Source organism: Aulonocara stuartgranti (genome assembly GCF_965226115.1).
Source record: "Aulonocara stuartgranti genome assembly, chromosome: 3".
Taxonomy (NCBI): Eukaryota; Metazoa; Chordata; class Actinopteri; order Cichliformes; family Cichlidae; genus Aulonocara; species Aulonocara stuartgranti.
In genome coordinates this window covers 59,632,381-59,648,762 of record NC_138941.1, presented here as the reverse complement: position 1 = coordinate 59,648,762, position 16,382 = coordinate 59,632,381, and the positions used below count along the sequence as shown (strand labels likewise).

At 39.6% G+C, this 16,382-nt stretch overlaps 1 protein-coding gene and 1 long non-coding RNA gene across 2 annotated transcripts; both read right to left on the bottom strand.

The window, feature by feature from the left end:
• Nucleotides 1-516: 516 nt before the first annotated feature.
• Nucleotides 517-10,636, bottom strand: rnf175 (ring finger protein 175). Its single transcript, XM_082525992.1, has 9 exons — nucleotides 10,517-10,636; nucleotides 10,144-10,181; nucleotides 9,807-9,948; nucleotides 6,309-6,463; nucleotides 5,705-5,812; nucleotides 2,946-3,066; nucleotides 2,506-2,639; nucleotides 1,741-1,842; nucleotides 517-1,401 (listed from the first exon to the last, which is right to left on the bottom strand). Exons 1-9 carry the CDS (start codon nucleotides 10,535-10,537, stop codon nucleotides 1,281-1,283), a joined length of 942 nt encoding a protein of 313 aa, XP_082382118.1. The 5' UTR covers nucleotides 10,538-10,636; the 3' UTR covers nucleotides 517-1,280.
• Nucleotides 10,637-11,544: 908 nt separating this feature from the next.
• On the bottom strand, nucleotides 11,545-15,227 carry LOC309703836. The gene is made up of 8 exons (XR_014276051.1): nucleotides 15,147-15,227; nucleotides 13,934-14,009; nucleotides 13,614-13,724; nucleotides 12,999-13,122; nucleotides 12,684-12,745; nucleotides 12,399-12,476; nucleotides 12,042-12,099; nucleotides 11,545-11,829 (listed from the first exon to the last, which is right to left on the bottom strand). It is a non-coding gene; the product is annotated as an uncharacterized lncRNA (long non-coding RNA).
• Between the last annotated feature and the right edge of the window lie 1,155 nt (nucleotides 15,228-16,382).

The window sequence follows — 16,382 nt, the reverse complement described above, 5'->3', positions numbered from 1 at the left end:
GTCATCATTTTAGGTGGGGGAACTTGCACAATCGGTGGCTGACTAAATACTTTTTTGCCCCACTGTAGCTAGACCACATACTAATTTTTCATGATCCTGGAGATATTTATATGGACATGGCTGCAGGAAAGGGATCCTATTCTTCAGATTTTCAGCTGAAATTTGGAAACAGTTTATAATGGGCCTCACTAGAAGAGAACCTGGAGGACACAATAAGCTCTGAGGTGATTTTTATCAGAACAAGAGTAACATTAGGTGAAAGCATGATAGAAATCCCAACATTTAAGTGTGCACTTTGTGACTATAGAGGCATGAAACAACCAGAAGACCATGTCATAAATCCAGGCTGAGAATTCAGAGTGATCCGACTGTGGCTGCACAGTCAAGGGAAAACTAGTTTTCATCAAACCTGAACTGTGACTTTGATAAACATGATTCACTTATTACAAGTCTAACACCTGATGAGACCTGTTTAAACTTGGAATGACATTCACATGATCAAATATGCCAGAGAGCTAGTGCATAAGAGCAGATTTATTTTCACTTTCATTAACATGGCAGGATAAATTACAACACCTTATGAATTCTATGAAAACTGTGCAACAAATTGCTGCCGAGAGTCACACCGGACCTTTGCGTTTTATCAATGCTGTAGGAGACGTATTCTTTCATTTCTACCACAGTTCAGCATAACAAACAGAATCAACATTACACATAGTACACAGCGTACTTCAGTAATTTGCATTGGCACTGTCAAATACTGTCATGCTACAATTAATCAATGTGTCCAAATGTTACCCAGAGCTGTCCTTATCATAAGCAATGTGCAAAGAGCTACAACAATCCAATACAGATAAAGTCTAATGAGAAAGAGAAATTTTTATTAAAAAAAAAAAAAGAAACAAAAAAAGGGGAGTGTGCAAATTAAACACGAAAATCTGTAAGACAGAACAAAGTAAAGCATCTTTCAGCTCAACAGAAACAGCATGCATGACAGCAACACTTCCAGACCAAACTAGATTGATCTGTCAAAATACTGGCTCTGCGCTCCAATCATTCTGTTTGGGTTGGCAGCAGTTTTGGGGTCGTGTTGAGACTCTGACGCTTTCCGTTTACTCTGCAGTAAACCATGTGAGAGTTTAGTCCGAGAACACGAAGTGAAAAACTTTGAAAGCAGCTGCATTCGGTTCCTTGTAGCGCCTACTGTGACAGTTTGCTATCACACGTGTCCTGAGTGTAACTCGACTCCAGTCGTACTTATGGCAGTGTTCCTCTGGGCTTTACTCCAGGCCCAGGGAGAAATTAATGCCGTGAACGATACCAATGATGATGGGTTGCCAAGCAACCAAATATCTGAGCCAGTCGAGAAGCTGCCCATAAAGGACATGCGTCTTCTCCCAGCTGGAAATTGAGGAATTATGGACAAAAATCATGTTTTCTAGACAAATTTCAGGGGTGCACTGTACTGATAAAGAACAGTGAAATCAAATAAGTAAAAGCACATTATGTTGAATGTTACAAGGGCAATGTTAATAGTCTACGCTTTTTCAGTTATTTGGAGATGACTTGCTTCATAGAAATCACTTTCTATGAAGATCTTAAGAAGTTTCTACTTTTTTGTTCATTAATTCAATGTTATCTTTTCTTTAAAAAAAAAAACAAAACATCATATAACAAAACTCCCCAGCAATACTTCAATTGTCAGCCCGTAATGGACAGCAAAAGGAAGCAAAAGGATACGGGTTGTTCATCATCCTCTTCAAGTCAACCTTCTCATTGCAGTAAGGACACGTCTGCTTTTTACCCACAATGCACCAGCCACGGATGCAGAACTCGTGGAACCTATTGGTTGAGGATCGAGTTAAGGCTGAAAGAGCAACCTGTTTACTGAAATAAATCATCATCATATAAACTCCATCTGTGTAACTAAAGCCATTTTGACTTACAGGCGGCTCCCTGACATAGGCAGCTGTAGCTGCTACTTCTCTGCTAAGCTTGGCTAACTAAAGTCACTGAACCAGACCTCGAGCGTGTTTTTTCACTTTTGGAGCATTTGAATGTATATCAAATAATATCACTTGCTGTGCAGTTAAGAGGCCATCCAATAAATTTGTCCTTGAAGCTAGCAAGCATGAAAGTTAGCATAACATTCCACCTCTAATATTCTTCAGTTCAAAAAGATGATGGAGACGATGATGGAGGACTCAATCCTACCTTTGCCCCATGTGACCTAACAATTCACATGTGAATGGGGCAAGTTAGGGTCTCTCAGGAACACCTCCACGGATGGTTAAATAACTGGGACTCCCCGTCAGCTGTTGGAGCTGAAGAAGCCCTTCAGATTAGAGGTTAAATGTCTTCAAGAACCTTAAAAGAAGTCGAGCTGCCCTCAATTTAAGCACTTAAGATTACCTGGACCTGGGGATCTATGCAGATATACGTCAAGATCTTTTGAAATTATAAAAAGCCTTTGGACCTGTAGGAAACAACAGGACTTTAGGATACAAGTGTCCACAGGAGAGCTGGTAGGTGTCTTCTATAAATCCTTCCTCCTCCACGTTCACCAGGATCCTCTGACCACAGACCGCACAGATATCATTGGTTAGGCTCCTGCTGGGCATGCCACCCTTGTTGTAGTACTGAAAACGCACAGGTGCAACATCAGCAGGCATACACATAAATGTTGTTATTGTTTTGTGTTTTACTTTTATTGATTTATATACACAAACAACAGTCAAGTTTCTGTAGCCATTTTCTTTCAAAACTGTTTTTGATTGTGTTTGTGTTAAACTTCAAAAATGATGACAGACTCTAAGACTATGTGTAGTGTTTGCAAGCACTTAAGCTTAAATTTAATTGTACTTTAAAACACTGTTAGCTTTATTTATTCACAAACTACCTGAAGGCTGCTATGTTAAACTGGGAGGGCAAAAAACGTGTTTTACCCCGATTGTAGAAGCCATGCACTCCGAGCAGATTTCAGCAAAGTCTCTGCCCATGACGCCGTAGTAAAGTCCATAAAACAGCATAATCACACCAACATCCATCGAGTCCTCTGCTTTGATCCTGTACAAAGAGAAAAAGGAATAACTCAGTTATTTAGCTGTACTCATGTCAGTACAGCTAATTTAACTGTACTCAATGGAACTGAGAGACATTTAAATGGAGCTTTGTAACTACCACTTAGTATCCAAAAAGCCACTAAAGAGGCGTTACACTGTATCTGATGGTAGTCTGTCCTGGACATGTAAAAGGTGAAAGATCAACTGTTTGACAGCTCACTCAGCCAAAATCATATTTAAGATGTTAAGACCACAGTTTAATCAAATTAACCATATCTTCAACTCTTGACCCCTCAGTCACCTGATTTATTAAACTTTAATCTGTTTAAAACATGCAAACATTTACCTTCACAGCATGAATATTTTCTAAGCCAGTTAACCTAGACAAGAGGTGGATTAGCATTTTGTTGCTTTTAATTATGTTTCCTGTATCCTTTGGCCTGCTGGATATCTTAAGCAAGGGGATACCCACATCTGGACTGAAAGTATGTTTGAGGTCTGTTAAAAACCCCAAGCACATCAACTGCAAAATCTAGTTTGTATCATGGATGCTCTCTTCATGATTTGTTTACCTGCCTGTTCAACTTGTGATAAATGTATGGGGACATGAAGGGACATTCATGTCCACTGTATCGTCCTCATATACTGATTCAGAACTGATTTTTCATAGAGTGACTCTGAACTAAAACGTTTCAATACTTCCATTGAAACTGGTTTATTTGTGTTTTGTCTCACTATCTTAAACTCTTCCATGCAGTTGAAATCTCAAATAAAACATAACTCAGGGAAACTCAACCGGAAGTCAACACTGTAGCACCCTCTACAGTTCACTGCTACACTTGAGTGGCACTGGTAGCTTTCTGCATGTTTAGCCCATTCTGGAAATGAAACTCAGTGCAAGTGAAACTCAATGAAGTGAAACTCAATGAAGTGAAACTCAATGAAGTGAAACTCAGTGGAAGTGAAAGTTAATCAAGTGAAACTTAATAAAGTGAAACTCAGTGAAAACAGAAAACTCAAAAATAAAATGTATTTACAAAGTACACAACTCCAATAACTTGAGTTTCTGACAGTGTGTGAAGCAGACTGTGTGTCGTTGCTCTAACTGCTCTACATTTGGATTTCTGAAAGCTTTTTCTTTTAATACTTTCAGTGTTTAACAGCCACTATTGTATGAACAGTGGCTCCATTGTGCATAAGGGTTTTGTCAGGAAGGGCATTCAATTGAATTTTATTTATATAGTCCCAAATTACACACCTCAAGGCACTTAATATAGTAAAGTAAAGATCCTACAAGAATACAAAAACCAGAAAAAAGCCAGCAATCATATGACCCCTTATTGGCAAGCATTGGAGACAGTGGGAATGAAAAACTCCATAATACAGGGAGTGCCATATTTCAGAGCTGCAACATCACTGGAGTGCCCAAAAGCACAAGGTGTGCAATACTCAGAGACATGGCCAAGGTAAGAAAGGCTGAAAGACGACCACCACTGAACAAGACACACAAGCTGAAACGTCAAGACTGGGCCAAGAAATATCTCAAGACTGATTTTTCTAAGGTTTTATGGACTGATGAAATGAGAGTGAGTCTTGATGGGCCAGATGGATGGGCCCGTGGCTGGATTGGTAAAGGGCAGAGAGCTCCAGTCCGACTCAGACGCCAGCAAGGTGGAGGTGGAGTACTGGTTTGGGCTGGTATCATCAAAGATGAGCTTGTGGGGCCTTTTTGGGTTGAGGATGGAGTCAAGCTCAACTCCCAGTCCTACTGCCAGTTTCTGGAAGACACCTTCTTCAAGCAGTGGTACAGGAAGAAGTCTGCATCCTTCAAGAAAAACACGATTTTCATGCAGGACAATGCTCCATCACACGCGTCCAAGTACTCCACAGCGTGGCTGGCAAGAAAGGGTATAAAAGAAGAAAAACTAATGACATGGCCACCTTGTTCACCTGATCTGAACCCCATTGAGAACCTGTGGTCCATCATCAAATGTGAGATTTACAAGGAGGGAAAACAGTACACCTCTCTGAACAGTGTCTGGGAGGCTGTGGTTGCTGCTGCACGCAATGTTGATGGTGAACAGATCAAAACACTGACAGAATCCATGGATGGCAGGCTTTTGAGTGTCCTTGCAAAGAAAGGTGGCTATATTGGTCGCTGATTTGTTTTTGTTTTGTTTTTGAATGTCAGAAATGTATATTTGTGAATGTGGAGATGTTATATTGGTTTCACTGGTAAAAATAAATAATTGAAATGGGTGTATATTTGTTTTTTGTTAAGTTGCCTAATAATTATGCACAGTAATAGTCACCTGCACACACAGATATCCCCCTAAAATAGCTAAAACTAAAAACTACTTCCAAAAACATTCAGCTTTGATATTAATGAGTTTTTTGGGTTCATTGAGAACATGGTTGTTGTTCAATAATAAAATTATTCCTCAAAAATACACCTTGCCTAATAATTCTGCACTCCCTGTATAAGGTGAAAAAAATCTGCTTCTGGCAGATAGATCTGCTTCTGGCAGATCTACTTACTGTGGTAACTGCTTGTGAATAAAAGAACAGCCCAAATTAGCTTTGAATGAACTCTGTGTGATTAAACAAGTTCATTAAGAGCTGAGCTGTCAGCACTGACTCACCTGAAGAAGACGTTGAAGCCGAACATGGTGAACATGATGGCCATGTAGCCCAGAACCCCGACTGCATAACTCAGCTTGTAGATGAGCAGAAACCACTTGTAGACCATCCTGGAAATTCAAAGAGACAAAGACAATAGTTGTCTTGTTAGTTATCATTCACCATGACACACTGTCATGTGTCACTGGACACATCTGCTTTGAATAAAAGGGTTTTAAAATTAGGAGCTAAAGTTCTAATTGGTTTTGCTTTGTTAAATTTTATGTATGTATATCTTTTTATTTGCCTTTGTTTTGCAGTTTTCTGTTGGTTTTATGTTTTTCATCTTATTATAAAGTATAAAGCCAAAAAGGGCTCACAAGTGTATAAACCGAAAATACTTAATTTTAAAGCTTAAATTCTACATTATTTATAAACATAATGACCCAGATGTCTACAACTGTAATGGGTCTCTATTTCTAAACTGTATATTAATTAGCCGAAGGATAAAATACGGTGTAATTGTATGTAAGTTGCCATACCTCAGATAATCCGTTGTGAAATCTTTGGTCTTTCCTTTGTTGCAGTAAAATAAACTCTTTAGTTTGTCTCCACTGTTCCCCTTACCTCGGCGTCCTGCAGGACAGCGGCTTGCGGGTGGCTCTGAAGATGACGTAGCTAGTGATGACGGAGAACATCCCCCACATGGACAGAAAACGCCACCAGTACAGTTTGATGGTGAAGTAAAGAGGAACCACCCACATCTGGACCAGAGTCACCAGCTGTTGAGGACAGAGACGTAGTCCGTATTCAGTATCAGACTAAGCCAGCTGCATACAGTGGTGTGAATGGAAAATAGCACGTTTCTTCTCTCCCAGAGGACCAAGTCCTTTATACAACATCCTTCATTCACCCAGTCACACAAACTAAACTTTAGCTGCTTTTTCACTAACATTAACAGCAATTTGGAGTCACCATCTTTCCCAAGGATAATTGCCTGAAGCAGAGTAAATACAACATGAATTATTTAAATTATTTCCAAAAGTTATCCAAACCTACCTGGCCATATGTGAAAAACTAATTGCCCCTTATCCACATAACTGGTTGTGCGACCCTTATGGGGGAAAAAAAACTGCAAACAACTAACTGCCAATGAGCACCATGGAGGAATTTTGGCCCACTCTTCTTTGCAGAATTGTTTTAAATCAGCCTTGATGGTGGGGTTTTGAGCATGACCTGTTTAAGGTGAGGCCAAAGCATCATGTCCAGACTTTCACTGAGCCACCCCAAAACCTTCAATTTGGTGTTTTTGAATCAGTCACTCGTGGATTTGTTCTGCTGCATAATTGAACTAAGCTTAACTGGACATTATCCTTCAGGATTTTCACCTGCAGATGGGGAAACACCATTGTTGTACATCACTGCTAGCAGGAGTGAGTATATGCTAACAGCTGCAGTTAAGCTTACATGTGCAGAATGACACTGACACAATAAATGCTTGTAAACAAGTGTAAGGTGACTTGTTTCCTCTGGAGGATTTCCTTTGTGAGAAAATAACATTAGTAATGTAGTTAAGGCTATAAAACAGGCAAAAAGATTAAGTTTTCTCAGGAGCCTGAGAAAACTTAATCCTCAATATTAAAATATAAAAAAATAGTTTTATTACTTTGTACTTACATGAATAACAATGGCACCAGGCAAATAAAGACAAACATCCTGTGCATAAAACCTTGCAGCTTCTAACTACAGCTGACGCCAACTTTATAATAGGTTTCACACAGGAAAAGGTACAGCAGAAACGTTCAGGACGTGGCCAAATTTATTCTCAAACCGCCTCCTCTAGCTTCTTTCCATCATCAGAGGACAAGAAACTTTTGATCGTTTCTACAACTGAAAATCTGACATTTGGCTTTACAGAAACCTCACCATGTGACTTGTGCTTACCATACTCAACTTTACAACTTCTACTGCATGCTTAAACTTTTGTTAGTATGGTCATGATGCACATGGTTAAAGCTGTTAACACTCCTCACTTTAACTGCTCAAATGATTATGCAGAAATCAATTTGAGAATTTTAGTGCGCAGGAAGATGGTGGTGAATGACTGACTTTTCTTCTTGTTAAAGCCGTGTCGCTGCACCTGAGCCTAAAAGGTAGGCCGAATCTATTTTTCTGGTGTGCTGTAGGTTATTGTTATGTACTACATTTGTTACTCATTTATGAAGCGCAGTACATGTTTCGTACTTGTAATTACCGCTACTTGTACATATACCTAAAAAGTTATGCAAATATGTGCCCATAACTTTCTTTATAAAATATTAATAAAAGGGGTTTTGTTCTACAAGATGTAGAGAGGGAAAGAGGAGGGGAGGAAGAAGATCCTCTCACATCCACACAGAGTGCACTAGGAGGTCTGCAGAGAGAGGGAAGGCGTGACACACCCACCAGGTCCTGATCTCCACTGGCCCAGGCAGCAGAGCCACACCTCAGCTCTGAGTCCTGGAAGTCAGAGAAGGATGCTGACATTGCCCCAGAAATTAGCAGAACACCAGGAGTCCAGATAGAGACACTTTGCCCTCATAGTCCAACAGACTTTTTCTTATCGTTTTTTGCTACTGACACAGTCAATACAAATGTGTGCAAACACGAACAAAAATGCTGCAAATAAATAAATAAAAAATAAATAAACAAAAATCATCATTTAGGAAAAAAATACAAATGCACTGAGACAGAACATCTCTATCAGTTTTTTGGTCTCCTGACTTACATGTCACTTGTGTCACTTCCAAGTCTCAGATTACTGGAGACAGAATCATATCTTGTCTGTGCCCCTTCCATCCATAGTGATGATGAGAGACAGGTTCTTCACCATATTTTGGAACATCCACCTCAGTGATCCTGAGGTGGATTTTAAAAAAATGACGCAAAGAAAGGAACACCAGGCCATGACAAGCATTTTAGAGTCAGGCCTCTAAATGATGAGATCCTCAGTGCCTGCCAGGCTCATTACTAAAAAGGAGGGAGTTGTCAGTAGATGAAAGGATGAAAGGTGTCAACCAAAGCAAAAACTGGGATGACACAATATATGAAAGACAAATCGACTAAATGGGGGATGAAAATGTTTATATTGGCTGAATCAAGAAGTGGCTGCACCATCAGCTTTACCATATACACTGGCAAGAATCAAACTTCAAGTGAGCATGGGCTGGCCTATGATGTGGTGATGAACCTCATTTGGCTTTTTTGTCTTGGCACTGGATACCATGTTTACATAGACAATTTTTATACCAGTCCCAGACTGTTCCTGGACCTGACAAGCATGAGGTTTGGTGCATGTGGTACCTACAGGGAAAACAGAAAAGGACAAAGACAGGGCAAATGCTCTGAACGGAAAATGTCAGAGGATCTGAGATGGATCAGAGGGCCCACTTGTTTTTATGAAGTGGATGGACACACGGGAGGTGTCCGTGTGCTCCACCATCCATCCCTGCATTGAACTAATGGGGAGACGGTGAAGAGAAAGGTGAAGGATGGACACTTAGCTATCAGAGAAATCCCCTGCCCCACACCAATCATGGCATATAATAAAAATATGGGCGGTTGACCTGTCTGACCAGCTCACTCAGTATTATTTCACTCACAGAAAAACTGCCTGCTGGTACAGGACCATGTTGCTGCATTTTGTGGACATTGCGACAACAAATGCATTCACCTTGCATCATGAGATATGCAGCGCCAACCAGGTTCAGTCCATAGCGCACAAAGATTCTATAGTGTGCATCAGCTTTGTGGGATGGACAAGACAGGTGTTCCCCACAGCAGCAGAGCTGAACACATTCCTGTTCAAACTGTCACCGACACAGACGCTGCCCAAAAAGCCACTAAAGGCAGACTCAAATGTAAGCGCTGTCTCCAGGAGGACAACAGGTGGAGTGACACACCCTGAAAGTGTCAAGCCTGTGGTGTGCCCCTGTGCCTTGTGGTGAAGAGTTGTTTGAAAAATTCTACATAGGTTTTTAAAATTTACCATTTATATTAAACATGATTTGTTAAACATGTTTGTGGTTTTTACCATAAAAAAAGAGACAAATCAGTGCCTTTAGCCTCCCAGCTGGCAGCACTCACATTGTAGGAGCGGTGGTGCCTCTGCTTCCACTGCACCAGGACTATCTGAGCCACCACCAGCGTGGCGATGAGGATCAGCACCATCTCTGCGTGCATGGCCTCGTGTCCTCTGTGCTTCATGTGCAGGCGCTCGTGTTGCACCCTGTATAGATGAAGAAGAGGAGGAGGATTAAGAAAGGAGTGAAGCATGTGCCGGAGAGTCAGGACTAAACATGAATTTGTGGCAAAAGCTGCATTTATTTTCATATTTGTTAAAAAAAACAAAAAAAACAACAACTAAAAAGCAGATGTTTTTGGATATAACGTATAAAGAAAATGCAGAAGAGGGTGTACTCACTTCCAGTTTTCTCTGTGTGTCATTTTCAGCAGGTCGTCCTGGAATGAGGGACAGAAATAGCAGCTGGGAGCTTTGTGGGTCTCACTGGACACTAATGTAGGTTAACACAACTTCCTAAACTGAGAGACAAGCTATTTGATGAACTGTGTTTCCCGCCTCTACCATAACAACATAAGACCTAATGTTTCTGGAATAAGAAAGGCGTTTCCTTAAACATGCCTCTGTTGTGCCACGTCGAAGCCACAGTATTCACAGCTCACCTGAACTACGGAGCTAATTAGCCTCAGTTAGCCGCTGTTTTCTTCACTTGCCACGGACAGTAACAGTCGTTAAAGTTTATAAACAGCTAGACTGAAGAGTTTAGTTCACTCACCTGGGGATGTACACCCGCCATCGTCTTGCTTTCTGTGCACTTCTGGTGCAAGCTATCCGGCAACCAGCAGCTAGCTTAGCCCGGTCCCTACTGACCGAGTAAGGAAGGCCAAGGGTGCCAAAATTAAACGCGATTCAGAGCGACCCCTCCTTGTCAGCTATGAAAAAAGCTATTATAGTTTCATTTTAAAATCAGATATTATTTAACACTTTTCCAATTCAGTTTAGCTTGAGTTAGTTTCCAGAGAGGGTGAAGTTACTAAATTATGAGAACTATTTTTCTGTCAATCCTAATTTCAATTATTTGGCTGTATGTATCAGGACATTTTGTTAAATTGATTGTTTTTCCCCAAGGTAACATCTCTTTGAGTAAGACAAGGCTCGACACTGTTGGTTTATGCTTGAAGTACCCAGAGTTGTGTTCAATTTTGTATCCATAACAAATCCTTCACTGGGGTGGCATAAGGAGGACCCACAGGAAAAGTAAAGTAAAGCAAAACTGTCATTGAAAAATACAAGCTTTTAATAATAGTAATTAATAATAACCCATTAGCATTATATAAAAACGCAGTACTGCATAACAGTGTAAAAGTCAGTTGCTTAGAAATATGTAACTTTTTTACCAAGTAGAAAATCAGGTACACCCATTTACCTACTTAATATGACGAACTTCTCAGCCAACACCAACTCAACATTTCATGTATAGCCTGATTTATTCCCAAAATAGTCCTCGACACACTGGGTTTTCACAGTATAGTGAACAAATATAGTTGTTCAATGTCTGAAAACATTTCACAAATGTTATTCTGTAGTGTTAAAATTTACATGATGCAATTTATGTTCTCTGAGATTCTTCTTCACGTCACTGAGTTAGATGTTGAATAGTTTTCATCAGTTACAATCTATCAAATATTTAAGCATTTGCCCAAGCAATGCAGCCCAACAAGAAGCAATAGTGTACAGTCTAAAACCCCTTATTTGAATGACAATTTCAGCAAGAGAAGACAGATTAAAAACCAAAACAAAATCTTTCCGCACCTATTGGATCTTTATTACTTTAAAAATTATGTTCAAGTAAAAATACAAAAAACTAACTTTGCAGCATGCATGGAAAACAAAAACCAGTTATTTCAAAACTAAGAACATCTCATTTACAGTCACAAAACTGCTAGCTTGTTTTCTGTTTAAGATTCATTTTATTTTTAAGATTGGATGACAGCCATCTTTCAAACTTCAAAAAAAAAAAAAAAAAAAAAAAAACCCCACACAGCTGACTTATGTTTGATTGCAGGTCCATCAACGTTGACGTCCAGCCTGAAAGTGAGATAAATTGAGATAAAGTTAGATCTGGAAGAGAAGAGTTCACAAGCAAAGATGCAATCTAATGTTCGCTCAGACATCCAAGGAAGATTTGAACCATCTTTGGTGTTTAAACCTCTGGTGGAAACTACGAATGGCAGGAAAAATCATCATCACAGCGATAAACTCTTCAAAGACGTAAGACTTCAACAAGTAACCGTACATACCAGCTTTAACAGCCTGGAGAATCCACAGATTAGCCTTGTATCCGTGGCAATTATCTCCCTGAAAGGGAGAATACAATTTAGTTCTTAGAACAAAGACATTCAAAAGTAGAGCTACAATCCTCTAATGTTCGCTCAGACATCCAAGGAAGATTTGAACCATCTTCGGTGTTTAAACCTCTGGTGGAAACTACGAATGGCAGGAAAAATCATCATCACAGCGAACATTCCCCTTCCACGTTTTAATAAAGACTGTAGCTTCATGGGCATTTAAGGGGAAAAAAAAGGACCCAATATCTGTTTTTGTAACTACAGTGTCATACATCTCCATCATAGCCAAGAACAGCTTGTAATACGTACCAGCTTTAGGAACTCTGACCACCAACACTGGTGCTGGAGAGTCTGCAGGTTGATCCTTTACAGAAACATCCATTCAGCCTGAAAGTGAGATCGAGTTTAGGTCAGTACATAAAGCAGAAAGACACAAGATACAACAGGAATTAAATGTTCGCTCAGACATCCAAGGAAGATTTGAACCATCTTTAGTCTGTAGACCTCTGGTGGAAACTACGAATGGCAGGAAAAATCATCATCACAGCGAAACAATTTCAAAAGGTAAAGTCCAAAATATTAACAAATACATACCGGGAGCAGCTCTGGTGACACAACAGGTTTACAGCTGGTGGGCATAACTGAAGACGTTCATCCTGAAACAGAGATCGAGGCAGAGTCAGCTCTGAAAGAAGACGTGTCAATAACAAGAGTTGTCTGTGAAGGTTCTCAGTCATCAACAAGAGTTAAACTTCAAAGTGTTCGCTCAGACATCCAAGGAAGACTTGAACCATCTTTGGTGTTTAAACCTCTGGTGGAAACTACGAATGGCAGGAAAAGCGTCATCACAGCGAACTGTAAACTCCTCAGAGCAGCTGTACCGCGATCAAATGACCTTTAATAGCTTACCCAGAATCAGGTGCAGTGATGCTGATCCACATCTGCTCCTCTCTGTCCAGAACTCCCTGAACCCAGCATGCTAACCCAGCTGAACAGCTTCATGACTTTTACTGAAGGCCATTCTCTGCAACGACTGGCAGAAACAGAAAATATGAATGTTAGTGTGTGTGTGTGTGTATATATATATATATATATATATATATAAAAAAATTCCCTTCAGTCGCTCAGACATCCAAGGAAGACTTGAACCATCTTTGGTGTTTAAACCTCTGGTGGAAACTACGAATGGCAGGAAAAATCATCATCATAGCGACTGACTGGGGGTTTACAGATTTAAGACACTTTTCCAGGGGAAAAAAGATTTAGATTCTCTCGGTATTTCAGAGAAAATATAAAGTAATTAAAATTTGCGTTCTCAATTTGTATGTCTAGAAATTAAAGACGTACACTGTACAGTCTACCCTGGAAAAAGCAGTTCAAAGAAATCCTTAAAAACTGAAAATCACTATGCCCATGATGAGTGGGCTAGAGACCAGGCACAGATTTAACTGGTCAGCAAGTATTTTCTTACACTGTACAAGTTTTAGTTAATGCATCAGTGGGTAACTTAACTGATAAACTCACCTGCAGATTTTAGTTCTTGAGGAATTCACCCCATCTTGCATCCTGATGCACCAGAGCACCTTCCACACAGTGCTGTCCCAGTTAAGCTCATTCTCTGTGGCTGATGGGAACCTGTGGAGACACTTGCTGCATTAGAAAGCCAGCATGTTAGCAGTAGCTGCTAATTAGGAACAGCTAGTAACGCTCAGACATCCAAGGAAGATTTGAACCATCTTTGGTGTTTAAACCTCTGGTGGAAACTACGAATGGCAGGAAAAAACATCATCACAGCGCAGGAAGACGCTTCATATGCATAACAAAAAGCACAAAGGAAAACTTACCTTGACTGTGCTGGAGACAAACTGTTGTGTGTGTCATCCTCGTCAAAAAGAACTCTGTTGAAGCGTCAACATCAAGCTGAAAGAAGAAAACACCATTCAGTTAATAGTTCAAGGCCACAGTGACCAGAGTAACTGGATCTCAAGAGAGTTAAATCAGCACAATTACTACACATTAGCTTTTACACTAGTCTGCCGTTTCATCCAAAGTCTACAGATCTGTGCATCTACAAAAGGGCCAAGATCTTGACATCTTTAGCCTTTGCGATCTTGTTTTACTTAATTTATAAATACAGATTAGGCATAAAATGTTTTCTATGATTTAGTAGTTCCTATGACAATTTAGTAGGTGTGTGCATACCATGTATTTCCTTTTAAAGTAAAGAGTTCTTATTTGATTTTATTCAAGTGGGTATTTTACTGACACTGACAATTTGTAACTTTGCTATGAAAACTACATTTCATTCTTATTAGTCTTAAATAAGCAAGTGATTTCAAATCTGATTGCGGCAGACATTTTTTTTTTTAAATTATATCATGTAAATTATTCCTTTAATACAGGTTGGCTCTAAATTCGTACTTTTGCACTTTTTGTAGTTAGGAGGATTTTTAAAAATCATTTTATTTTTCATGCATTTTTAGTAAGTAACCCATTCATTAACCGTATACCTAAAATAACTGAGCTTAATGCTGTTTCACCATATCTGATACCAAAGGTCTATTTCCCTGATTATAATTTGTGCAACACCCCCACCACGTGTTCAGCTGATGGAAATTTCTGGATACTCCTTGCTTATCGTTTTAAATAAAGGGCGCGTTTAAAAAAAAATAGTAATAAAATTGTAAAAAATTATAAAACAATTGAGCTACTATTGACATGCCTATTGATAAAACTTAAAATTATTACATCTTCAGTCACATTTTAGACCCTCTTCATGCCACCACATGGTTTTAATTTATATATCACTTGTATGTATGACTAACGCAGCGGTGTAACTCTAACTGAAGTGTAATAAACTCTGAATAAACTCTACAGACGTGATGTTACGAGAAAACCACGTGACAAGTTTACAACGACTCCCACACAATCTGCCGCCATCCGTGAAATAAACGCCTCATCGCTGGTAAATATCGGCACGTTACATCTCAACACAAAGTAATTAATAAATACAACGTTACATTTATTAACTAATATAAAGATTAAACGCATATTTACCCAGACGCAGACCAACACTCTCCACCTCGACTGCAGGCTCAAATGACGGAACACAGAGTTCCTCACCCTTTTATCTACAGGCGGCGACTAAATGGTGTAATTCAGTTTTACCGCCGCCTGCTGGACCGGAGGCTGAACTGACACAGTTAGTGCCTTCTTTTTAAAATGTTATGTATTAATTTCACGTAAATAAATAACTAATGCATGTCATATACATAATAATTTCATATTATATTTCTATTTATTGATATAATACATGGCACATGGTTTCAAAAATATTTAACTCTGGTTAAATGGTGACATGGTGCGTTATCCTGCTGGAAACAGCCATCAGAAAATGGGTACACTGTAGTCATAAAGGGATGGACAGGGTCAGCACAGGCCTGTGGTGTTTAAATGATGTTCAGGTTGTATTAACACCATACTTGCACCACCTGCAGCAGCCTGAACCATTGATATGAGACAAGATAGAACCATGCTTTCATATTCCGGCCCTACCGTCACAGCAGAGATTGAGACTCATCACACCAGAAAAGTTTTCTCTCTCACTTTTCTCATGTGAATTTAGCCTCAGTTTCCACCGAGTGTGGCCTTCTGCTGCCTTCCTATCAGATTGAAGCAGTCTGACCACTCTCCTCTGACCTGGATATTTTTCTCTTTTTCAAACCCTATCGATGAGTGTTGAGGAAAATGCCAGATCAGCCATTTCTGAAATACTCAGACCAGTCTGTCTGGCAACAACAACCATGCTCAAAGTCACTTTAATCACATTTTTTCCTCATTTTGATGTTTGGATTGAACTTCAGCAGGACATCGTGACTATGTCTTCGTAGCTAAATCATTGCGTTGCTGCTGTGTGATTGACTCATTAGATATTTGCATTAAGGCAGAAACTTATATCATGAACCAGACAGAAATAAACACATAAAAAACATAATAATTAGAATATATGATGAATAAATAAAACCAGCAAAACTTGACTTCTCTTTAATTTAATATTAGATTAAAAACACAATTCTGTTAAACGTATTTTTCTAAAACAATTTTGAGTGGATTAAAGGTTGATCAGAGGGAGAGAGACAGAGATAAAGAGAGAGAGAGAGAGCCTCCCTCACTGTCACTGAATAACTGACTAACAGAACAGCCAATCACCTCTGCCCTGTACTCTCCATCTCGCTCCTGATTGGTGGATGCTGCAAAGATGACTGTTTGGTGCGTTCCTTCTCTTCCCCTCCT

Coding starts and splice junctions, on each gene's coding strand:
- rnf175 (XM_082525992.1), bottom strand. CDS start 10,537: ATGGCGGGTGTACATCCCCAG. Junction 10,182..10,516: donor TGGCGGGTGTACATCCCCAG/GTGAGTGAACTA, acceptor CCCTCATTCCAG/GACGACCTGCTGAAAATGAC. Junction 1,843..2,505: donor CAGCTCTCCTGTGGACACTT/GTATCCTAAAGT, acceptor CTCAACCAATAG/GTTCCACGAGTTCTGCATCC.